We start from the raw sequence: 24,813 nt of genomic DNA on the forward strand, positions 1-24,813 counted from the left end.
TTATAAAGAAGAGAAGTTTATTTGGCTGATGATTCCAGAAGCCAGAAGGCCAAGGGCATGGCCACAGAGTTTGACCTTGATACTTTGATTCTGGTGCAGAACACTTTGGGGCTTCATTACTTCATGGCAGGAAAGCAGAAGAACGAACAGGTGCAGGTGGAAGAGACAGGCCCCAGAGGCAGACCTGCGGTGACAACGTGCTCTCGCAGCACCTGGCCGGCTCTCCTCGTAACAGCACTGTGCGCTCCTGAGGCCTCCACCCGTGACTTGAACAGAACATCTCACCCCATGCCTCTCCTCTGGGAAGCAAGCCTCCAAAACATGAATCTGGGGGACACATTTGAGTCACAGCACCTGCAAGTCCTTAGATAATAAGCAACATGCTTCTAAGTAATACATGGGTCAAAGAAGACATATCCAGAGAAATTTAAAAATATTCCAAATTAAATGAAAATGAAAATACAACTTACAAAATTTGTGGGATGCAACGAAAGCTCAGCAGAGAGGCAAATTTACAGCACTGATTGCATGTATTGGAAAAGAAGAAAGATTCACAATCCAGCACTACAGCTGCCACCTTAGGAAACCAAAAAAGAAGAACAAATTAAGTACAAAAAAGCTGAAGAAAGGCAAAGCTAAAAATTAATAGAGTTGAAAACAGAACATCAAGAAAACATCAACAGAAATAAAAGTTGGTTCTTGGGAAAGATCAATAGAGTCAATAAACCTCTACCCAGGCTAAGAAATAGAGGATGAAGGAGAAACGGCAAAATCACGGCCATCCAACAGGAAACGGGAGACATCACCACAGAACCCACGGTCATTAAAAGAATCATGAAGGAATACCATGAACTCTGTGACCCCAGGTTTGATATCCTAGATGAAATGGACTAACTTTTAAGAGATTACAACCTGTCAAAAATCACACAAGAAGAAACAGACAATCTGAATAGGTCTGTACCAGTTAAATATATTGGATCAATAATTAATAATCTTCCAAAACAGCAAACATATGACCCAGATGGTTTGCCGATGAATTCTACTTAACATTTAAGTTAGAATGTATCAGAATTCTCTACAGTCTCCCCAGAAGATACACTAGATGAAATACTTTCTAACTTGTTCTACGATGCAAGGATTACTCTGATATCCAAACCAAAGACAGTACTAGAAAATGAATCTATGGATCAATATGTCTCATGAACATAGATGCAAAAGTCCTCAACAAAACATTAGGAGATCAAACCCGAGAATGTATAAGAAAAGTCATAAATCACAATCAACTGAGATCTAGTTTAGGTATGAAAGATGGTTCAACACTCAAGAATCAACTAATGTAATCCACCACATCAGCAGACCAAAGAAGAAAACTCACATGATCTTATCCATGGATGTGAAAAGAACTCTTGCTACAGTCCAACATCCATTCATAATAATAACTCTCAGTAAACTAGGAATAGAGGGAACTTCTTCCATCTGATAAAGAGCATCTACCATTAACCTACAGTTAAGCTAACTAACATCATACCTAATGGGAGAAACTCAGTCTTGTTGCTAAGATCAGAGACAAGGTAGGGAGGTCCTCTCAGTATTTTAGACCTCAAGTTCTAGCTAATGCCATAAAAAGGAGAAGGAAATAAGAGGTATTCAAATTGGGAGGGAAGAAATAAAACAGTCTTTGATGATAGATAACATGGTTATCTGTGTGGAAAATGCAAAAGAACACACACACACACACACACACACACACACACACACAATCCTGAGGCTCCTTTGCTTCCTGGCCACCGGGTGAGAGTTTGCTCCACCACGCACCCTGCCCTGGCCCTCTGGCATGTGCACCAGAAGCACAAAGCAACCGATCTGTCCAGTCTTAAACTCTAAACTGTGAGCCAAACCCTTTTCTCCTTGTCAGTTAACTCTCGTGATAGTTCACGCTGGTGACGGAGAGCCGGCCCACACAGCACTCTCTTCTCCACGCCAACACCGCCCGGTCCGCCTGTGTCTCCCACATTGTTTGAGGTGGGATTGCTGTTCTGATCTGCCTGCCCCTCTCCCGCGTGTGGGTGAATCTTGTGTACTTAGCATTCACAACGTTTTTAAATACGTAGTGGGGCAAGCCTCAGCATTCTAGAGCTTTATTTATTTTCCCATAGGAACTCAGAATTGGTTTGTCTCATTCCAAAATTTAAAAAGTTTTTATTGGTATTGAGGCTAATTGATAAATTAACTTATGAAGAGTTAATGTTCTCATGATGTTTTCTATCCCACATGATTACATGTCCCTGTTTGTTCAGCTCTAATTTGGTGTCCTTAAATGGTGCATAAAGTCCTTTTGATATGCATGAATGAGCTGGTGGGAAATGAGGAAAATCATGGAGGCCAAGAAACCACAGAAGGCTGGAAACCAGAGAGGTTACTCATCACTGAAGCCAAACACGTCTCTGGACAGGAAATGCCCTAGATTCCAGGTAAGGTATGAGGTTAGGAAGCTTAAATAAGAGCGAGTCCCCCACAGAGTGGCACTGTGGTAGGAACACAGAAAACAAGCCACCTCAGGAAAGGTGGGAGAGAGACCGCCTGTGTCGACCGTGCTCTTCAGGGGCAGGAAAAGGAAGCCGAGGATTTGAGGACTCGGAGTTCCTAATGGCCCTCACGCCGGCTTACCTTCGGTGGGGCCAAAAAAATCCAAGAAGAAATTTTAGGTTAAAAAGTAAACTGTAAATGGTTTGAAGAGGGCTCGGTGGAGTGGAGAGGGAGGGCGGGGGAAGTGCTGGGGCTGAACTGGAGCAAACTGTGTTCCACGCTTTTGTAAGAATGTCAGAGTGTATCCTGGTGTTGTATATAACTAAAGAGAGCAGACTAAATACATTAAAAAGTGGTACCAAGTTGGTAGTTCCTCTAATTCCAAAGAGCAAAAATCAATTTTCATTGGCCAAACACATTTTAATTCCAGGTGTAATGGACTGAATAGTGTCTGCCTAAAATTCATGTCTACTTAGAACCTCAGAAGTAAGCTCCTCTGGAAATAGGGTCTTTGCAGATGTGAGTAGTGAGGGGTCTCAGGGTGAAATCACTCTGGTTGTAATGGGTCCTAAATCCAAGGACTGGTCTCTATCAGCATCAGAAGAGGACATAGAGGGCACACGTGAGGGAAGGCCAAGTGATGGTGGACCCAGAGACTGGATCCTGCTGGGCCAGGAGCTGGAGAGCAGGGAGGAGTCTCCCCTTGGTCCTCCAGAGGAGGCCTGGCCTGCTGGAACTACAGTCCAGACTTCTGGCTTCTGAACTGTGCGAGAGCAAGGTTCTGTGTCTGACCACCTGTGTGGTCACTCACTGTGGCAGACCTAGCAAACTGACACACTAGGTTCAAGGAAGCCACACAGGTAAGACTGCAAGAATCTTCATTTTACACTCCCAAGCCATAAAGCACACGAGAAAGCAATCCATGCCAAGCAAGACTCAGAACAACCTTCAGACAGTACAGGCCCTGGGTGGCCGGAGTGGGACACAAATAAGTCCACTCGATAGTTCTAACAAAGTGAGAGAGGCTAAGGAGACTGTGGATATAAGAGACTATCAACAGGACCTGGGAAGGTTAAAGACAGACAGACAGACACACACACACACACACGCACACACACACACAGAGAGAGAGAGAGAGAGAGAGAGAGAGAGAGACAGAGAGAGAGAGAGAGAGGGGCAAGTGTAACATCTAAAAATTCAAAGTATGTAGTGATTAAAACTAAAAACCCAACCTGTGGGTTAAAGAGTCTGTTAAATCTAGCTGAGGAGAAAACTAAAAAACTGAAAGTTGGATCTAAAGAAATTACTCACACGTAGCACTAAGAAAAAAAAAGAAGGGTAAAAAATTAAAGGTTGGGAGTGTAGCTAAGTGGTCGAGAGCTTGCCCAGCACGTTTGTGACTTCAGGTTGATCCCTAGCACTGCAAAACAGAATGGAGGTGAAGGACGAGGCTAGAGTGAGACTTAACGTGACTATAGCGTGTTCCAGAAGGCCGACTGCGGCAACAGACCTCACGAACATGGCTGCACACTCTACAGACACAAAAGAGATGAACTCATGAGATAGTAAAAGCATAACAAGTTCCACATGGGATAAAGTAGAATTTATTTTACTTTATTCCATGTGGAACTTGTTACCTAGATATTTCAACAAAAATACAGAATATGAATGAAAATGGAAAACCCTGAAGTTCACAGAGAGAAAATGTTGCACACCATCAAGCAAATACAAACCAGGTTTCTTACCAGCCACGGTAGAGACAAGAGACAAAGGAGGGGAGACGGACCCCACCACCAAGACCTCCTCTCCAACGTCATTCAGCTTGGAGGGTGGGAGGGAACAAGTTCCCACAAGTGGGGAGTGGGTCTGAGGCATACCTCAGAAGGGCCCAGTTTTCCAGGAAGGGCCACTGTTAGAAAATGGAGGTTGAAGAGGCTGCTGGAGAGGCTCAGAGGAATCAAGGAGTGTGCCTGAGAAAGCAAGGTCGGCTTAGGCAAGGACCTACATCACCTTAAACAGATGCTCCAAGAAGTCACCCAGGCCACAGAAAGTGCGGCAGGAGGGTCCAAGGGGGGAGAAGAGAAAAGATGTTGGAAGCAAGAGGTGGGTGTGATTTCAGGTACAAGTCCAGGAGGCAAAGAATGCTGCCAGCCTCCTACAGCTAGGACAGGGGAGGTCAGCCCCCTGCAGGCCCAGAGGCACATTTGGAACCACAGGCTTTAGTTTGCTGAAACTAGCTTCATACTTGCTTTCAGAGCTGTCAGAGAACACACCTGCATTGTTCTGAGCCATTAGCCTGGGGCAGCTTGTTATAGCAGACACAGGGCACTCATACAGAGGGTAAGACATGATCTGAAGATACACTATCTAAAAGTTGTCTCATCGACTCTGTGAATGAATAAAAATATACTTCAACAAGAAGCAAACTGGGGGCTGGTGATGTGGCTCAAGCGGTAGCGCGCTCACCTGGCATGCGTGCGGCCCAGGTTCAATCCTCAGCACCACATACAAACAAAGATGTTGTGTCTGCCGAAAACTAAAAAAATAAATATTAAAAAAAATTTAAAAAAAAGAAGCAAACTGAATGCAAGGGGTGCTATGCAAGAAGCAGAGGCGAGTGAAGAAATAGGTAGAACATATTGGCAGATCTAGAATCATGAATAGGAATCACCCTGGCGGAGGCTTATAATCAAGGTGTGATTAACATCTATAAACCAAAACAGGGCAACTGGGGGACAGTTCAAGGAAAGACGAAAGGTTATGATCCTCATTTTGTTTAGGAGAATAGAAATACTGGTTATAATTGTTTTAAAAAAATCTAAAGTTAGAGGTCTTTTTGTTTATTTTTAACAAAATACAAAGCTAATGTTAAACAGAATTTTGAAGAATTTTTTAGGTGAAATACAGTATTCTCAGGATCTGGTGCAAGAACATAAACAAAGGCCCACCTGCGATTCGTTTAAATATTCAGGAGTTCAAAGTCAAACCAACCACTGCTAATAGTGTATGTTCCATAGTCCTGACAGGTGAGCGGTGTGATGACCTCGAGGGCCAGGCAGACTTGAAGAGCCCTACAGGTGAACATGGAGGGTGTGCAGAGACCATCTCCAGTCTCTGGCCCATCCTCTTTCCTGCCCACCCCTGCCCACATGTCCACCTTTCATCAGGGCCATTCCAACTGGTGCCCTTGGCCACCTTTCAGGCCTGAATTGGAGACACCAGAGGCACAGTTTGCCTCTAAGAGGGCCCCTTCACAAAGTGGCCTGCACCAGCGGAGGCAATAGATTCATGGAATTCAGGGGCCTTGCTGAATGGGGAGTGTTCTAGAAGATGGGAGGCTTGGGCAGTGTCTGAAGAGGGCCAGACCAGGAGTTCTGTAAAGTGTGGGGCCAGTAGGGGCCCCTCTAGCTAGGTGTAGGGCAGCACAGGTCCTGGGGCCAGTCCGGGGATGTCTCAGTGGAAACTGGAACAGGCTGAGGAGCTATTTAGGACTCTGGGTACTTAGTGGAGCCCAGGATGGAAAGAGGACCGTGCCTGAGGACCACACAGGACTGGACGTTCCTGCATGTGTCTGTCTAAAAAGGCACCTGCAATCTAACCCTGGGGACGTGACTGAGGGGCTCAGGGGTACAGCTCTTGTCAGGCAGGCACAAGGCCCTGCAAAACTAAATAAAAATAGAATCCAGGATGGCATAAAAGGTTGACTGTAAATAAAAATCATAAAGGAAGTGAAATAAAACAGAATAACCAGCTTCATGGTTTTTGTTTGTAAAAAACCTTCGTAAGCATGGCAATAGTCATTGTTGTTTATAATAACAAATTACCTAAACTGAATTGTCTAATAGTTGGGATTAGATAAGCAAATTACGGTACATTAATTCAATAAAATGTTCCTGGCATAGGCAGATTTTTCATGACGACATTAATTTTAAAATCAACTATCAAAAAGTATGTGCAGTTTCATCTTACAGAAAGCACAGACGCTTATGGTAGAATGGTAACCTTGTGGTCATAGCTGAGCGGGACATTTACATTCTTCTTCAAGTTTTCCTGTATTTTTTTTATTTTAATAAGCAATCTCCTCAGAAAACTCAAAATTTCTGGGACTCTGCTTACTTAGCAATCCTTACTACTTTTAAAACTTTGTGGAAAAAGCCTTATTCATAAGAGCCAAAAAGTGAAAACGAGCCAAATGTGCTTTAACTGGTAAATGGAGAAACCAAGCACAGCAATCCATATAATGGAGGGCTGTTCATCCAAAAAAAGGTGTGGGCGGGGCGGGGGATGAACCGCTGGTGGACCCCAAACCATGGGGCCACATGGAAGGAGCCGGACGCAAAACCCCATGCATCGTATGAGAATTTATACAAAATGTGCAGAAAAGACAAATCCAGAGACAGAAAGTAGAAGGGCAGCCTGTGCTTGGGTGGGAGCAGGGTTAAGTGTAAATGGGCCGAGATCTGATCGGGGTAATGGAAATGGGCTGGATTTTGTGGCTGGTTGCGTAACTTGATACTAAAAATCACTTGAGTAGTGCACTTAAAACAGAGGGAATATTATGAAATGCAAATTAAACCTCAGAAAAGTTGCTTTAAAACACTTACTGGAGGACTTGGTGAGAGTTCAGAGGCTGGAAGGTTTCAGGCCTTGGCTTTGCTTTCTCTTTAACATGAGGGGGGAGGATGAAGAGAGATGGAGAGACTTGCGCTCCACAGAAGCAGAGAACTTGGCTTTAAACACACCCACCCGTGCCTGCACAATACAGGGTGGCACACCAGAGTGTCTCCCACGCCAGGGGAGAAGGCACCGCGCAGAGACCCTGCTGGCCCAGCAGCTGCGGCTCTGGGAGGGAGGAGGCTCCGAGTAACTTGCCAAGTGATCTCATTGTCTGGCTTCCAGTTTCCGAATCTGTAAGAAGAAAACCAGTGGGTGCTGCTAGATGGTTTTTATGGTCCTGTTCCGTTGTGAGACTATTTTCCTTGGCGTTCTCCACCCACGGTGATTTTGCACTAGACGCCTTTTCCTTCCAATCCTGGGCTTCCGTTCTTGTACCCTGCACATCAGATAAGGTGACTGGGTCTGCCCCACGGATCTGCCCTTTTTCTCCCCAAGCCCTGGGTCCAGCTCCAGACTTCCTTATCAGAAAGGAGATTTTTCTAATTGTTCCAACCCCGAAGCATTTCTGATACTAGTTTGTACATTCTTGGGTGAGTGTTTTTTCAAGAACTGCTATTTCATTTATCAGTTGCTGCATTACAAACCTCCTAACTTTAAACAATCACCACTTTGTTGTGCTCACAGCTTTGTGAATTACCCAATCGGAAAGGCGCACTGGGGATGACCTGCCTCTCCTGGCATAACTGGGACCACTGGCGGCTCAGAGCCTGTAGCCCTTTTCTTTCAGCTGGACTCTGCTGTTCTCCACTTGTCGATTGCTGGGGCTTGAAGGCCCAAGATGTCCTCTTTACTCATGGGAATGGCGGCTGGGCTGGGCCGGCTGAGATGGCTTAGGGTGGCCACTGCCCTTCTGCTTGGTGAGGTGGGCTCCCGCAGCATGGCGGTCTTCGGTGCGGGGGGGGGGGGTGGGGGGTTGGATTCCTTACATGTTGGCCGGCTTCCCTCAGAGCCCACATTCCAGGAGTCCAGGGTGTCAGCAAGACCTCTTGCCACCTGGCTCCAGAGGTCACCTGGCATGGCTTCTGCTGCATTCCACTGTTCAAACACGGCCAGCCCAGTGCACTGTGGAGGTACCACAGCAGGTGTGATCCCTGGGAGTGCTAGCTCATGGTGGGAGAGAGACTCCTTGGAGATAGTCTTCTGTGTTTTATTTTTGTGACTAATATCTAAATTACGTGACTTTAGGAATCATTTCTTTCATCTTTTATTATCTTCACTCTCTTCTTCCTCTCTCTTCCCAGACCATCAAAAATAGAAACACATATTTTAACGGACAATGGACTGGAAGCAATGGGGTCCCTAGCCTGGCTGTGTCACTTACTAGCCACGTGACATGGGACAGATGATACAACAGCACTTTACTTGCAGAACTGATGTGGCATGAAACCGTGATCACTTACCAATCACTTAGAAAAATGGCTTGTACACAATACACATCCAGAAATACCAGCCATTGTTGCTCATTTAATTTATATCATAATTTTCCATGATTTGGGGCAGTATTGCTGAGAGAAAAAGAAGAGACCCTTAACATTGTTTTCTGAACTGGAAAAAAAATCCACTCCATAAATGATAGTAATGGAAGCAACTGGCTCTATAAATGTCTCTTCAGGCACTGTCCATTGGCTGGAAACTTCCTGAAGGCGGGAAGACTTAAGTTTAAATTGTCTGGTTTCTTCATGTCTCACCCAGAGAGAAAATATACCTCATTGGCTATGAATCATGATTGAACAAAAAAAAAATCACAACTAAAAAGCTATTAAATACTGAAAGAACCAGTGTAAATAAACCAAACCCATATGGCCAAAACAATCATCAAAACATTGATGTGAAACAAAGAAAATGTCGTGCAGGGTGTGGAGTGTGAGGAAATGAAGGACAGATGTGATTCGCAGAGGATATGCAAGCACAGAGTGCAGAGCGTGGCACAGAGACGAGAGGCCGGGAAGGGCCGAAGCTGCGTTTTGATTGTGTACAGTTGACAATAACATAATTACTACCTGCATTTTAAACACTAGTACAGCTGTTGAAAGGATCTGTCCTTATTCAGGGAAAAGTGACTAATGTGAACTCTTCTGGGGACACAATGCACAACAGCCAGTTATGCTAGCTCCACTTGAGAGAAGTGCCTGCCATGAGTTTATGATACGTGTAATCAACAGAGATGGTTTTGAATTGCAGGAGGGCCTGTATTTCCCCTGCACAGAGCTCTCAGTTTTGTGGCTGCTGTTCTTTTCCATGAGATTGGTTTCTTTTGGGTGGCTGCTGCAATCACAGAGGCATTCAGGAAGATAGTGAACCGTGGCCGTGGGTTTTTGAGAGACAAGCCAACTCATGGCTTTAATTCCAGGAAAATCAAGGAGAACAGAGTGAATTTTGGGAATTTCAGCATGGAGAGGAAAGTCAGCATTCTGGTCTATTTGGAGGGATTCTAGTGTATGGGGCAGATCTGTTTGTTTTTAGGGTGCTGGGCATTGAACCTGGGTCCTCATGCATACTAAGCACGTGCTTTACCACTGAGCTACATCCCCATCCCCAGAGGTGATTAGATAGGACACCTGAAAACAGACCCCATGGAGGGTGGAGAGCAGATGGTATTGAAGGGAGTGTTCTTTGAGAAACACCTGTCAGGTGAAGGTGGGACTGGATGATACAGCTGAAACCAAGACCTCAGCCAAGTCCATGGAGCTCTGACGGCTCCCCCTGCCCCCAATATTTAGCAGTTTCCTCAGAGCTGTCATTGAAACCAGGAGTCAGGCCTTTGGGTGCAGTGGCCCACCCAAGGTGTAACACTGGACAGGACTGTGCTCTGCAGCCACAGGCACCGCCCTGTGCAAAACACAGACACGAGGCAGCAGCAGCCTGCCTCTCCAGCACCCAGTCTTGAGAGTCGACCAAACACCCACAGATTCTTTTTCATCGAGATACACAGTAAAGCACATGAACCTTAAATCCATGGTGTTGTGGATTGTCACCTGGGGATAGACGCACGTCACTCCATCCACATCAAGAAAGGGGCTACCTTCTCAGCACCCCAGCAGGTGGTCTCCTGCCATAGAGTCAACTTCCTCTTTGAGGGGCTTTAGTTCCCCACATCAGCCCCACCGTTGGGAGCCTGGGCTGGTGCTGGAGTCACTTCCTGGTGGCTCCCATCAATCTGGAGTAGTTGTTCTCAACCATGGGCAATCTGTCCCCTAGGGACTATTTGACAGTCTGGAGGTATTGTGCTTGTCACATCAGGGGGACTGGGACTAGAATGGAGGGATGAGTGGGCAGGGATCCTGCTAACCATCCTGCCAATGCACAGGACGGTCTCCAGTGGCAGTGTGACCTGCCCACCATACTGAGGTGAGAAACCCTGGGCTTGGGCAACTGGTGCACAAGGGGTCAGTGGTGAGCCACTAGCACCCTTCATTGCTAGTAGTGACGGATGGGTTCCGGGCACCACGAAGAGCATCTGGACAGGACATCAAAACAGTGTCTTCTGGAGATGTCTTTCAGAAATACGACGTCAAAAAACAAAGGAAGCTCAAGATGCTGTCTGGTCATTCTCCTAGGACACCTCACATTTTGTCTGCGAGGCTTGGGCTAGCATCTCCACATGTGTGCTGTTCAGCCCTCAGTTCCACTGTGCAGACTAATGTCAACAGATGCAGCGGGGTCAGGGGCTGCCATTCTGCATATTCTTCAGGGCTTTATTGAGCTTTATTGAGCAAGAGCCTGAAAAGTTGTCTATCAAAATGGTGATAGTGCTTGAGCTGTCACCTGCCAGTTCTGTGTGAGTCACCTCCTCCTAGAAACACCTTAGAGAAGAACTGGAGTGAGACGGTTTTTCAGAAACCACTCTCCAGGTTAAAACTGTTGTTGGAGATCACATTGTCTTAATCACCCTGATAGGTGCCACCTTCTGGAAACCAAGGGTACTTCAACATTAAAGGACTTCAAGGAACAGAAGCTGAAATTAAAATTGTTTATAAAATTTATTTTATTTAAATTTGAACCTTATGGACCTCAATCAGTACATCAGGAAAGGACCAGTTTAAAGTAATTGAGGGTGACAGGCTACCTAATCGCCCTCAATAAGCTGGCTACAGAAAAAAAATAAAACAAAAAAGCACAACTATTTTTTTTTTTTAAAGAGAGAGGAGGGGGGAGAGAGAGAGAGAGAGTGATTTTATTTATTTATTTTAGTTTTTTTCGGCGGACACAACATCTCTTGTTTGTACGTGGTGCTGAGGATCGAACCCGGGCCGCACGCATGCCAGGCGAGCGTGCTACCCCTTGAGCCACATCCCCAGCCCCAACAACTATTTTTAAAGTAATGAATGTCTACCCAAAAGTAAGACTCAAGGATATGGAAACATAAAAAGTTAATACTGCAAGCTTTGGTTAAAAAATGACAAGATATTTCATTCCTGTTTTCCACCTCTAAATCAGAGTTAATATGAAATGTTTGTCAATAATGTCTTTAGTTTTAAGCATTATGTTTTCACAAAAAGGATTTCAATTTTGATCTATATAGCAATACAGTTATGTCTCAAAAATGTAGTAAAGTAAAAAAAAAAAAACTGCAGCGTTACATTTACAGTGTGATAATGCACCCACATAAAAGAGTCTAAGCACGAAGTCACAAGGGTACAAAGAGATGTCCTGAGAAAAATAAAAGGGTCTGAAGGGTGGCTAGAAAAGTCATCTTTGGGGGAGAGAGAAAAAGCTACATGCAGTCAAAGGGAATTTTGTCTTTTTAAAATGAATTTTAAACTGTGTGTAATTTACCACAATTAGAAATGCAAAATAGTTAGAACTGTTGCTTTCTAAAACAAAAGCCAAAACAGCCAAATCTCCCCCAAACCATAGAACCCCACCAGATGGTTATAACTGTCAGTGTTTTGTGATGAGGCAGCTGTAATTTATATTTCTCATAAATCATAGCAGCACGACCATGTAGTCTGCTGTCATCACTCTGCGTGTGTGAGTGTGTATAGTGAGTGCATTAACCACATAACCAAGCGCCCAGGAAATACACAGCTCTGGTGTGTAAACTGCTTTTAATTAGAGTTTGCTCATAGACAGCATAGCTTGTTCCAGTGAATTTTTTCTGGCATTAATAATTTAAAAATATGAATGCTGTGACCTACAGGAAGGAGGTCCTATGGTGGATGTAAAGATTTTTTTTTTTCCAGAGAAGCTAATTTGGAATGATTTAGCCAAAGGCCTTTCTCAAGGGACCTTTTAAGGGCGGCACTAATTCCAGGTCGGCATCAATTCATTGTTATATTGAGTGTCTATGATTTGTAGATCTCACTGTGGTCTAAAGCAGGCCGGCTTGGCCTCAGATTGTGAAACAGGGAGGTAAGAGGTCATATGAGAGGGAGTCAACTCGGCAGTAGTTCAGAGCCTGGACCTGGGAGTCACACTTACCTAGGCTTCAATTCCCATAGAACCACTATGAGCATCCCGAGCAGGCCGAGGGAAAATGGAACGCCTTCTTCACAGAGCTGCTGGGAGGGAAAATGTGATCATATATAGGGTCTGCTGCAATGCCAGTACATAATAAGTATTCAACTAACACTAATAACTCCTGTTATTATTTTTTCTGAATCCTAATAAGTTTCAAGACTTTCTTTACAAGCATAGAAAACCAGTTTTTGAAAAGACTCTCTTTTAAAATTTTTTTTAGATGTTGATGGATCTTTATTTCACTCATTTATTTATATGTGGTGCTGAGAATCGAACCCAGTGCCTCACACATGCTAGGCAAGCGCTCTACCACTGAGCGACAACCCCAGCCCCTGAAAAGACTCTTGAAGTTGTCTTGTTAAGATAATTTTCATCCCTTTCCCACTGACGTCTGAAACCTGGGAAGGATCACTGGGTTATGCTAGTTACTGGAGAAATAACAGGAAAAACGTTGAATGAGAGGGAAAGGAGTCCAAGGGAATATATAGAAGAGGGAGACCAGTGGGAGGGGCGATGGAAGACCCAGAGGAACACAGACTAACAGGAGTACATGCAGGGAAGGGAAAAAGACAAAAGCCAGCCTCTGACAAGTGGGAGGGGAAGAGTGACAAGAAGGAAACGGGGTAAAATCCAGAGGGACCACGATTCCTCAGCGCAGACACGGGCATGGTTTAAGAGCCAGACGTTCTGCTTTCTCATCATTGCAAAGACTATAAGTCATATTTCGTAACCTCTCTGCACCCAGTTTTCTTTGGAGTTCACAGCGTGGACCAGATGTCACAGTGGAGACTCTGCTAATGACAAAACCCTATTCAAATAAGGGATTATATAAAAAGTGGAGAGAAAGGAGAGCCGGGAAGGAAGGGAGGGAGAGTGTGTGTGCATGGGGGTTGAAAGACACGTGAGAACTAAGGGAAACCTCAGCTTCTGCAGCACCTGCTGCACCACACTGAGCGCTGACAGCAGGACCTGGGACGCTGGAGCTCAGCACGCGCCCTGTCACCTTACCCTCACAGCGTTTCCTCGAGGCTAGCTCGTTTCATGATTATTAATACTACTACTGTCACCACTACTAGGTACTGGGGGGTTAACCAGGGGTGCTTAGCCACTGAGCCACACTCCCAGCCCTTTTCATATTTTATTTTGCGACAGGGCCTCGCTACGTTGCTGGGCTGGCTTCGGACTTGCATCCTCCAGCCTGGGCCTCCGGAGCGGCGGGGACAGCAGGCGGCACCACCGCGCCCGGCCTAGCCTCGTTTCACAGCAGAGGTTTCCGAGGCACAGCGCCTCCCTGAGGTTTCACACCGGAAACGCCTGTCTACCTGCAACGTCACCAGGACGCCCGGAGAAGTCACGGCGGACCACCCCTCAGGGTCCTCCCAACCCTTCAGCGCTCCGGAGACGGCGCCGCCGCTGCTTTTAAAGGGGCGTGTTTCCAGGGAGCCCGACGAGGGGCGGGACTTCCGGCACCGCGGTGCACACTTCCGCCTCGCGCCGGAAGCGGCGCGGTGCCCCGAGCGCGGGACTTGTCTGAAAGTCCGGGATCCCGATCGCGGCGGCTGGGCGTGCGGAGCAGCCATGCTGACCCCCGCGTTCGAGCTCAGCCAGGACCCCGACTTCCTGACGGTGGCCATCCGCGTGCCCTACGCCCGGGCCTCGGAGTTCGACGTGTACTTCGAGGGGGCGGACTTCAAGTTCTACGCCAAGCCCTACTTCCTGAGGCGAGTGCGCGTGCCGCGGCCCCGGAGCGCCCCCCGGCCCCGCCGCCTCCGGGTCCTCCGCCCCGCCCACCTGCCTGCCTTCCCGGGTGGCGCCCGCCTACGCCCGACTCCGAGTCGGCCCCGCGCCCCCGCCTCCGCGACGCCCGCTCTTGCCCTGTGCGCTGCCGCGCTGCTAGATGGTGCCCCGGGCCCGGCGCCCGCTCTTGCCCTGAGCGCTGCTAGATGGTGCCCCGGGCCGGGCGCCCGTTCTTGCCCTGTGCGCTGCTGCGCTGCTAGATGGTGCCCCGGGCCGGGCGCCCGTTCTTGCCCTGTGCGCTGCTGCGCTGCTAGATGGTGCCTCGGGCCGAGAGCCCGCTCTTGCCCTGTGCGCTGCCGCGCTGCTAGATGGTGCCCCGGGCCGAGAGCCCGCTCTTGCCCTGTGCGCTGCCGCGCTGCTTGGTGGTGCCCCGGGCCGGGCGCCCGCTCTTGCCCTGTGCGCTGCTGCGCTGCTAGATGGTGCCCCGGGCCCGGCGCCCGTTCTTGCCCTGTGCGCTGCTTGGTGGATCCCCGGGACCGGCGCCCGCTCTTGCCCTGTGCGCTGCTTGGTAGATCCCCGGGACCGGCGCCCGCTCTTGCCCTGTGCGCTGCGGCACTGCTAGATGGTGCCCCGGGCCGGGCGCCCGTTCTTGCCCTGTGCGCTGCTGCGCTGCTTGGTGGTGCCCCGGGCCGGGCGCCCGCTCTTGCCCTGTGCGCTGCTGCGCTGCTTGGTGGTGACAGCAGGAGCTGCGATGCTGGAGCTCAGCACGCGCGGCGTCACATTACCTTCACAGCGTTTCCGCGAGGCTAGCTCGTTTTATTATTATTAATACCACTACTTCGCTGCTCGGCCCGCGCTCGCTCTTGCCCTGTGCGCCCCGGGCCCAGCGTCCGCTCTTGCCCTGTGCGCTGCTGCGCAGCTTGATAGTGCCCCAGTCCCGGCGCCAGCTCTTGCCCTGTGCGCTGCTGCGCTGCTTGGTGGTGCCCCGGGCCGGGCGCCCGCTTTTTCCCTGTGCGCTGCTGCGCTGCTTGGTGGTGCCCCGGTCCCGGCGTCCGCTCTTGCCCTGTGGGCTACTGCGCTTTTTGGTGGTGACAGCAGGAGCTGCGACGCTGGAGCTCAGCACTCATGACGTCACATTACCCTCACAGCGTTTCCGGGAGGCTAGCTCCTTTTATTATTATTAATACTGCTACTTCGCTTCTCGGCTCGCTCTTGCCCTGGGCGCCCCGGGCCCAGCGTCCGCTCTTGCCCTGTGCATTGCTGTGTTGCTTGGTGGTAACACAACCCAGGCCGGCTTCCTGACGGTGTGGCCATCCGCGTGCTCTATGCCCAGGCCTCGGAGTTCGATGTGTCCTGTGCGCTGCTTGATGCTTGCTGCTTGATGGTGCCCCGGGCCAGGCGCTCACTCTTGCCGCGTGTTCCCCTCACTGCTCGGCCGCGTCCCGGGCCAGGCGCTCTATCTTGCCCTGTGCGTCGCTGCGCTGCTTGGTGGTGCCGTTTGGCCAGGCGCTGCCGCCTCTTCGTGCGACCCTTGCTGTTCGGCCGTGCCCCGACCAGGCGCTCGATCTTGCCCGGTGCCCCCTTTGCTGCTCGGCCTGTGCTCGCTCTTGCCCTGTGTGGCCCTCCCTGCTCAACCGCGTCCGGGGCCAGGCGCTCCTTCTTGCTCTGAGCGTGGCTGCGCTGCTTGGTGGTGCACCGTGTCCAGGCGCTGCCGCTTCTCCGTGAGCCCCTCGCTGTTCTGCTGTGCCCAGGCCAGGCGCTTACTCTTGCCTTTTGTGCTGCTGCGCTGCTTGGTGGTGCCCCCGGGCCAGGTGCTTCTGCTTCCCCTTCAGTCCCTCTGCTTGGCCTCGCTGCTTGGCCTCACCCTGGACTAAGCACTCGCTCTAGACCCTGTGCCCCTCGCTGCTGGGCCGTTCCTCGGCCAGGCCCTCACTGTTGCCCTGTGTGCCACTCTTGCCCAATGCCCTGGGCCTGGCGCTAGCGCTTGCCCTGTGTGCTGCTGCGCTGTTTGGTGGTGCCCTTGGGCCAGGTGCTTCCACCTCCCCGTGTGCCCCTCTCTACTCTGGGCCAGGTGCTCGCTCTTTCCCTGTGTGCTGCTCCACTGCTTGGTTGTACCTATGGGCCAGGTCTCCCCCATCTCCCCATGTTCCACTCGATGCTGGGCTGTGCCCCTTGGCCAGGTGCTTGCTCTCGCCTCCTGCTCAGTCGTGCCACTTACCAGGCCCCCTGCCTCCCCGTGTGCCCTTTCATTGATTGGTTGTGCCCCTTAATTGTGGTTGTTCGGCATCTCAATGAGGGTTGCCAGAACTTGCCTGTTAGGATTGTTCTCCTAGGTTAACATCACTGTCTTGATCTCTTCTGTGTAGCTCCTTGCAGAACTGTGGCAATAGCATCTGTGGTTTGCTCTGCTCATCCTCAGAGAGGTGGTCCAGTAGCACCTGTAGGTGTGATTTGTGCCTCATCTTATTTAACTTTGACAGAAATCCTTGCAGATTAGGCACTGCTATTAGCCCCATGATACTGGGGACACTGCTGGATTATTCTTCGAAGGACACTGCCAGTTCCTTGTCCTCCCCCTTCTAACTAGGTTAACATCATTGTCCTGATCTCTCTTCTGTGTGGCTCCAGCCTGTGTTTCTTGGTCAAGTATACTTGTGTAGTACACACCTTCCCCTCCATTCAAGACAATTCCTTCACAGTGCCTCAAACGCTCTACCTGGATTTCAGTTAGACCCTAACTTATCTACCTGCTGGAATATACAGTCCTCTCCTTGTTGGTGGGTGATGTGTTTCAAAACCCAGTGGATGCCTGCAACCAACCCTGTATATGCTGTATTTTTTCCTGTACCTACATACCTAAAATAAAGTTTAATTTATAGAGATGAACAATAATAATAAAATTGAGATATTATAACAATATACTGTGATAAAAGTTATGTCAATGTGTTTTCTTTCTCAGACTCTCATTTGTACTGTACTGTCATATGTACTATACTGTATTTTTGGAGCTGGGGTGCGTAATTGAAATCACAGAAAATTAAAGTAGATAAGGAGGACCATCATACTATTACTTATTGAGAGCTCATGGTGCCAGATATCTGTTGCTAGGTAACCAGTCAAACTTCATGGTGTAAAACAGCAGTGGTTATTTTATTATGTACCCTACTTTTGTGGACAAGGAATTTGGTAAAGGTTTGGCTGGGCTGTTCTGGCTTTAAAGGTTGGTTGGTTTGTTTGTTTGTTTATTTATTTATTTATTTAGTTAGTTAGTTAGTTATTGGAACTGGAGATTGAACCCAGAGGCCCTTAACCACTCTGCCACATCCCCAGCTCTTTCTATTTTTCATTTTGAGACAGGGTCTTGCTAAGTTGCTCAGGGCTTTGTTAAGTTGCCATGGCTGGCCTCAGACTTGTAATCCTCCTGCCTCAGCATTCCAAGTTGCTGGGATTATAAGCATGCCCCAGCGTACCTGGCCTGGCTTTAAAGATTTTAATGCCATTGTGTTTAAATTGTGGCTTGACTTGGAATATAGGTTAGTAAGGGATGTAACAGCTGGAGGCTAGTGGAGTGTCTTTTCTTCATGTAGTCTCCTAGGACCTCCCCACGTGGTCTCTTTACATGTCTATTTGGTGTTTCCTTGGGAGATTTGGATCTATAACAAGCATCTGAAGTTTTCAAGAACAGTTCCAGCAAGCAGAGCAGAATCTGTATCAACTTTTAAGACCACAGCACTTCAGAAAGGGCAGAGTGTCCTGTCACCTCTGCTTTACGGTATTGATCAAAACAGCCCCAGAAGCCTGCTGAATTTTAAGGGGAAAGGATGTTGACCCTGAGGTTGGGAGTAGTGATGTGAGATGGCAGTCTTTGAAAATACAGCTTGCTACAGTGTATCAGAGGTGAATAAAAGTTGTCATTCTCCTTAAGGAATTTCGGGTCTAGCTGGGAAGGCACACCTGCAAACATGATTTTTATGACTATGAAGTAAGAATATAAGTGTACCTATAAAGGGATTGGGAGAAGGGGTTTAGCAGCAGTGCTTATGTTTTCTGAAAGCTCACCTGCTGTGCCGGCCACTAAGCTCTTTGCATTGTTGCTTCATTCTCATGGTAACCTGCAGATAGGTGCTGTTATTAGGTCTAGGATTCTGGAATTTAACTAGCTTGTCCAGCCAGGTTCCGTAGCTGAAGAGTGGCAGAGCTGAGACTTGAGTCGGGCTCTGCCTCTGTAGAGTTTGTAACCACTATGGCTGATTCATAAACTGATTATTCTGGGCTTTGAAGGGACCTTGGCTCTGAACATGCATTACAATGCATGTAGCTGGAGGAAACCTTGGTGGCAGCTAAGTTGTGAGGTCTGGGCCATTTGGGATCTGTCACGTTGTGTTTTGTTTTTAACTTGAATAAGAGAGTGAGGCATAGAAGGAGAAGAGGCTCCAGCTTCACATTGGGGTGCCAGGAAGGTGTCCCCTAGTTTCACTGATGAGATGTAGTTATGGAATCAACATCAGGCAGCCATAAGAGCTTTTTCAAATAGAAGAGACAGTGAGCTTTCTGTTCTAGAAAAATTGTTTTGAGGCTTCAGTAGAAGACTTGTTTGAAGCAGGGAAATCAGTTCATTTCCTCTGATATGAAAGAGGAGGACATCTCCATACAGTAATAATGAGATTTGACAGAAACACTTGTGCTTTCTCTTTTTTTTTTTAAAAAAAAGTAGTATTTTGCATGATATACACAATTGGTTTTGATTTTTTTTTTATTATTTGTCATTTTTCCACCTTTTTTCCCCCTCTTCTCTACCCACTCCCTCCAGAACTCAGTATACCTTTATTAAGCTCCTGCTATGTCGGTACCAGATATATAAATAATTCTCATTAAGAAGGGAAGTGCCATTACAGTGGTGATAGCTAATACTTTGGATTTTTTTTTTTCAGTGTCTATTTTTTTGGTGACTGGGGACATTCAAATAGAAGGATGAGTCATCTGTAATTTTACTTTCTTTGTTGGGGAGGAACTAAGTTATTTGGCTTATAAATGTGAAAGAAATGCTTTCACATTTCTTTCAATAGGTCAATAAGGTTTATTTGTTTATTTATTTGTTTTTTGAGATTGAACCCAGGGACATTTTACCACTGAGCTATATCCCCAGTCCTTTTTATTTTGAGACAGGGTCTCCCTAAGTTGCTGGGAGACTCACTAAGTTGCCAAAGCTGGCCTCTCACTTGAGATCCCCCTGCCTCAGCCTCTTGAGTTGCTTTGGTTGATGGGTTTTGGTGGACTGGTGATCTCTGTGTTGTGTTGTATTAAAGGACTTCATGACCCCCGTGTTCCTCTGCAGACTAACCCTTCCTGGAAGAGTTGTGGAGAATGGAAATGAGCAGGGATCCTACGACGCAGATAAAGGTACCCCTCTGTAATGCGCGTGGTCCTTCCCTTGGTTCTTCCTGTTAGCTTGTCTGTAGATAGTCTTTCCAGAGTACACCCGGGGACCTAGGTGTCTCGCAGTCGCAGTGGGCTCCTGACACTCTGTACCGCCTGCTGCCTTTATTCGTGATTTTTTGACAGTTAGAATTTCCTCAGTCCTTTAAAGTATTTCATAGTATTTCTTCAAAGCAAAGTTGAGTTAAATACTCTGACCCCATTTTCTAGAAGTACTTCTTCTACATTAAGTAGGTGTTTAAAAGTAAAATGGGATGATTGATTATAAAAGGTGTGGATGATTCATAAGCTTTTGAATGGAATCTTTCTTGTACAATTTTCAAAGTTGAATTTTAATAGCGGGTAGATGAGAAACTATCCATGGGTGGCATTTAAAGCCTGATTGAATTTCTTCTCATGATTGATAAGTAGCTCATTTTAGCTAACCGTGGAACCATTTATTTTCCTTTTCTAAAAGCCACTGGATCTGTAGTAAGAGTGTCTTGTGTACGCTGTGTAATTATGCACCAAGGTAGAGAGAGGAAAGGCAGGAAGTTGTTAAAGCAGAGTTCTCACAGTGCAGCATGAGAACAGTGACCCTGCTGTCCTAGAAGGAAGTCTACCTTTAGTTACAGGTCGGTTGCGTATAGAAATGAAGTCACTAAATTGTGAAAGTTCATGGACGTTTAATAAGGTCAGACTCGTGGAAATGTTTTGGTTGAGTTGTATCTGATATGTTGGGATGTAGTTGATGCATTGAAAGAGCTGAGATGTTTGAAATGCAGAGTAGTGACTACAGGATTGTAGGGGCTGGACGAGGTTGATGGACCAGTCAGGAAGGGGGTGTGCATACACTGGAGTGGCTGGCAGAAGACTTCAGGGGTGGAGTCCTGAGATATCAGAGACACTCCTGTGAGCCACAGTTGCTTTATTTAGAATATTTTGTATTTTGTAAACTGCTGTTCTCCTTGGATTGGATACCTGATTTTCCCCCAGCCCAGAAATATATTTTACATTTATATGTTTTATAAGTAACACTTGGTTAATTCTAAGCTGTTACCTCCTCAGGCCATTGATGTTCAGAAGTCTTGATTTGGAACTTTAATAGTCTCAGTGGGATGAGGTGATACTGGGTGGGATTAAAGCACTCCAGCCCTTGAGCAGTTGGACCTGGAGAAGTAACAGCTCCTGAAAAGCCCTGTCTGAGCCCCTTGCTGTTTTGAGTTGTGTTCGCTAAATCGGTATCGAGGACACATTTTGGAGCCTAGTGAGTTAAAATTGTTTTACCAAGATGAATATTTCATAGGTATATTTGCGAAACCTTTGAAAGTTTTAATTTGTCTAAGCATAAAACAAATTTATATTTAAGGAATTTTTACCATTCGATTACCCAAAGAAACTCCTGGCGAGCATTTTGAGGGGCTGAACATGTTGACTGCTCTTCTGGCACCCAGAAAACCCAGGACAGCCAGACCACTTGTGGAAGAAATAGGTAAGTGCTTTGCAGTTGGGGAGAAATGGAGATAATTAAAAATGTTTAGATTGCTGTGTGTTTCTGGGGGAGAAACGATTTAGTGAGTAGCAAATGGGAGAGAATATCTTAGGTGACAACATGAGCTCACTTTGGTGTTCTGATTAAGAGATATAAAGAACCCACTGGACCAGCAGATGCTCCACATTTTTGGACCAACTAAAACATTGTCTTGTCTCAGTCAGGATATTAGCATTTTGTGCTAAGATCAGAAGTGTACGGTGGGAGGAGTTCCCCAGTGTGGACACCAGCAGGGTCTAGAACTGACCCCCAGCTGTGTGGCTGCCGGGCTCCTCTCCAAGGCCCCACTGCCCTCGTTTAGCCTGTGCCTGAGTGGCATGTGTGGTTCTTACGGGCTGTGTGCTCTTTCACTCAACGTACTCTGTCGGCCTCGTCCCTCCTGCAGTCGTGGCCCTCTGCCCTCATTGCTCTGTGGTGTCCATGTTTCTATATGTGTCCTGCCGCTGATGAGCACTTGGGCTGGCCCCAGTTGCTTGGCTGTCGTGAATAATGGAGCTGTGGCTGTCCTTGTGCTCGTCTTTCAGTGCATATCTGCAGGCAGGTTTTTTGTACAATTTTTCTTCCTCTAATTTTACCTAGGAAATCCAACACTTTAAAAATGATTACCTTTTAATACACACAGGTGCTTCTGAAGAAGTAGTAGAAGACGACGATGGAGAGTTTGATTGGGAAATTGAGCAGACCCCCTATGAAGAGGAACCAGAAAGCCCGCTGAGTCCGCAGTGCAGCTATGGGTTTGGGAACTCCCGGGCAGGAGTGGTTCGGCGGTTGCAGGTACGTGGCCTCTGTGGCAGAGTGGGGACGCAGGGTTCCTCTATGGGCATTCTGTTTCAGTTCTGCTTGTGCTGGGCAGTTTGGATCAAGACGGTGTGTTGAGAGCCCCTGGCACAACTTTTTGCCCATAACTGTCCCCCAGATGTTTCCCCCCGTTGGCTGTCTGCCCGCCTCACTGCTGTTGCAGACATCCTTGTGCTGTCTGCCCCTTAATTCAGAGAGGAACTTTCCAAATGCCTCCTGGAAAGCTTTGATTAGTACTTCTGGAAAATGGAGACATACTTCTGATGTGAAATGTTCTTCTCTGCACATGAGAGGCTTTCCTAGTGTTTGGATCGGTGGCTCGTCCTGGTGTAGGATAGGTGCTCTTCGTTTCCTCCGTGTGGAGCTCACGTGGAGACTCTCCTTGAGTGCTGCTCAGGAGATGTTGGATTTGGGGATTCTAGCTACTGATGCTCAGTCTCTACTAAGCTGTATTTGGGTTTACCAAGGAAAAGTGAAGGACGTAGCTTGTGCTTCCACATGTGCCTCTGTTTAAATTTGAGATGCTGTGCCAACTACTTGACCACAAATGTTTTGTCTTCTCTTGTAAAATGGGGGGTCAGTGTGCTGTTTGGAAAATTTAAGGAGACACAGCATTTGAAATCTCTGAAAAGTGTAGAAAGCTCTGACAGTTCCTGTCTTTAGGACACAAAGTACTCTCAAGACTCCTAAAGGAAACAGAACTGGGATTTGTACAGGAGTCATGCTGGTGAAACATCTCCTAAAAGCCTGGGTGTTTTTCTGGTGCATCGTGACTTGCATACTCCTCAGCCTGCTCATGTTCCCTGCTGGGCTCGAAGATAGTCAGACCTGAGCCACTTTGTCAGCTGCAGGAACGGCAGTGAGGGACCTCACCTATTTGCTCAAGAGCTAGCTGGTGGTCAGTCTAGGGCCTTTCCAGTCCAAAGCCATAAATAAAGGGTAGTAAATGTCACACAGTCTAAGTACAGATTGTGCATCCCTGTTAAAAGTGTCTCCCCAGCCAGGGTCCTTGGTGCTGGGATTGTTGCTGCTGTGAAGGGAGGAGCCCTGGGGGCTTTCTGCCGGGTTCTGAAGGACACAGGCATCCCCAGCTCAGGCCCTGCGAGAGTGCTGGTGTCTATTGAAAATGTTCTCTACGGTTATTAGAATGATTTTAAACACAAGTAATTGTGAAATGTTCTTGATACCCTGATGCCTTCACTCCGGTGTTAAAAGTCTGTCACCTGCTTGAAAAGGAAACATTCTCAGTGTCATTGAAGTTTTCCTAACTGCTCTTATTATGTTTCCCCCTCAGAAATGAACCATTGAATTTAACGTTTATAGTTCCCCATCGTTTAGCTCTGTTGTCTAAAATCATCAAACTCTTCTTCAAGTTTTAACTGAGAGAACATTGCTTTTATAAACAATTTGTGTATTTCCTCAGAGTTGGAGGGAGCATGAGCGTTTGTCCTAGGAGCTCAGCTGTGAACCTGCTGTACCGCTGGTGGCACAGGGTTTCACCCCACGTGTGCAATACTGGGACCCCCAAAAGTCCTGAAAACCAAAACATTTAAAAATATTTAATTTGGTGGCAACACCTTATCTGAAGTAATATAGGTTTTTAAATATATTTTCATATTTTTATTGGTGAGTTATAAATATACATAATAGTGGGATTCATTGTTACATATTTATAACACAATTAATAGTGGTCTTTTAAATATGCAAGTAGTGTGCATATTCTGAATCTGTACTGTAGAAATTAGAGTGATCTATTTGGATGCCAGGGGGTGCATCTGACTTCTTGGAGGAAGTTAAATAAAGTGTGGTGTCTGCACCATATCACCTTCTCCACTCTGATGGGGACTGCAGCCTGCATCCCACCCGCTTCAGAGGACCTGGAGGGCACGGCCCCGGGCACTCTGCACCGGCCCACATCACTGCTGGGTCACAGCTCCTTCCTGTGATGGGTGCGCATTTTACCCTGGGACCAACCAGGGGATGTTAGTCTTTACAGAGAATCTTATTTTCTATTAAATTTTAGGAATATGGTGTTGTTGACAGCTATGAAACACAGACCAAGGCTGTGCATGAAGGCTGGTCTCTGCAGGGGACTGGTGTCCCCGCAGGCTGTCGGCACAGAGCCCTACGTGAGTGGCAGTACTGGAGATTTTCTGTCTTCACAGCTGCCTGTGTGTGACAGTTGGAAACTGAGTGACTACGTAGATGATCAGTGTGGCCCTTTCTACCAGTAAAGCAGGTGGGAAATGCTGAAAACAACTATTGCACAAGGAAGAGATCTTAGAACTTCTCTTCTAAGTTAAAATAATTCTTAAAACTTCACCGTCTTCTAAAATACAGTGTTTCCTCACAAGTTCAGTCTCTCCAGTTCTGCCATTGGATGAGAAGGTATCTGTCGTTTGTTCATTGCTCAGGTTTTACTTGTATTCTGACAGCTTCTTTTTTTCCCCCTTCTAAAATTAAAAATGACTATTTTTTTCTCTGATGATAAAAGCGATATAGATTCATTATAAAGATATAATACAAGAAGAAATTAAATCTTCTGTAATTCCAACACCCAAGCATCTTGTCTTCATGGAGTAACTTAACCCTTTACAAGTGGTGTAGTCTCTCCTGTTTTTTCCTGCCAGCCTGTTAAGTAGCTTGTG

General features: G+C 47.1%; 1 protein-coding gene and 1 long non-coding RNA gene across 6 annotated transcripts in view; one reads left to right on the plus strand and one right to left on the minus strand.

Moving 5' to 3' along the window:
* On the minus strand, window positions 1-14,049 carry LOC110598951 (uncharacterized). 2 transcript variants are annotated; one of them, XR_013431351.1, is made up of 5 exons: window positions 13,986-14,049; window positions 12,625-12,701; window positions 4,993-5,062; window positions 471-577; window positions 1-363 (listed from the first exon to the last, which is right to left on the minus strand). It is a non-coding gene; the product is annotated as an uncharacterized LOC110598951 (long non-coding RNA). The 2 variants fall into 2 exon arrangements; XR_013431350.1 differs by having other exon boundaries at window positions 12,625-12,704; window positions 13,986-14,040.
* An 82-nt stretch (window positions 14,050-14,131) lies between these two features.
* Window positions 14,132-24,813, plus strand: part of Shq1 (SHQ1, H/ACA ribonucleoprotein assembly factor) — a 68,665-nt gene continuing 57,983 nt past the window's right edge. The window contains exons 1-4 of one of the 4 annotated variants that reach the window (XM_005333882.5): window positions 14,132-14,384; window positions 19,736-19,800; window positions 21,212-21,307; window positions 21,990-22,141. In XM_005333882.5, the coding sequence (XP_005333939.2) occupies window positions 14,242-14,384; window positions 19,736-19,800; window positions 21,212-21,307; window positions 21,990-22,141 (456 nt within the window). In that variant the 5' untranslated portion in view covers window positions 14,132-14,241. Of the gene's footprint in view, window positions 14,385-19,735; window positions 19,801-20,844; window positions 21,083-21,184; window positions 21,308-21,989; window positions 22,142-24,813 lie in introns of those variants that run through there. The other 3 variants (XM_005333881.5, XM_040289949.2, XM_013362220.4) reach the window with 3 other exon arrangements.

Source organism: Ictidomys tridecemlineatus, chromosome 16, assembly GCF_052094955.1.
Source record: "Ictidomys tridecemlineatus isolate mIctTri1 chromosome 16, mIctTri1.hap1, whole genome shotgun sequence".
Taxonomy (NCBI): domain Eukaryota; kingdom Metazoa; phylum Chordata; class Mammalia; order Rodentia; family Sciuridae; genus Ictidomys; species Ictidomys tridecemlineatus.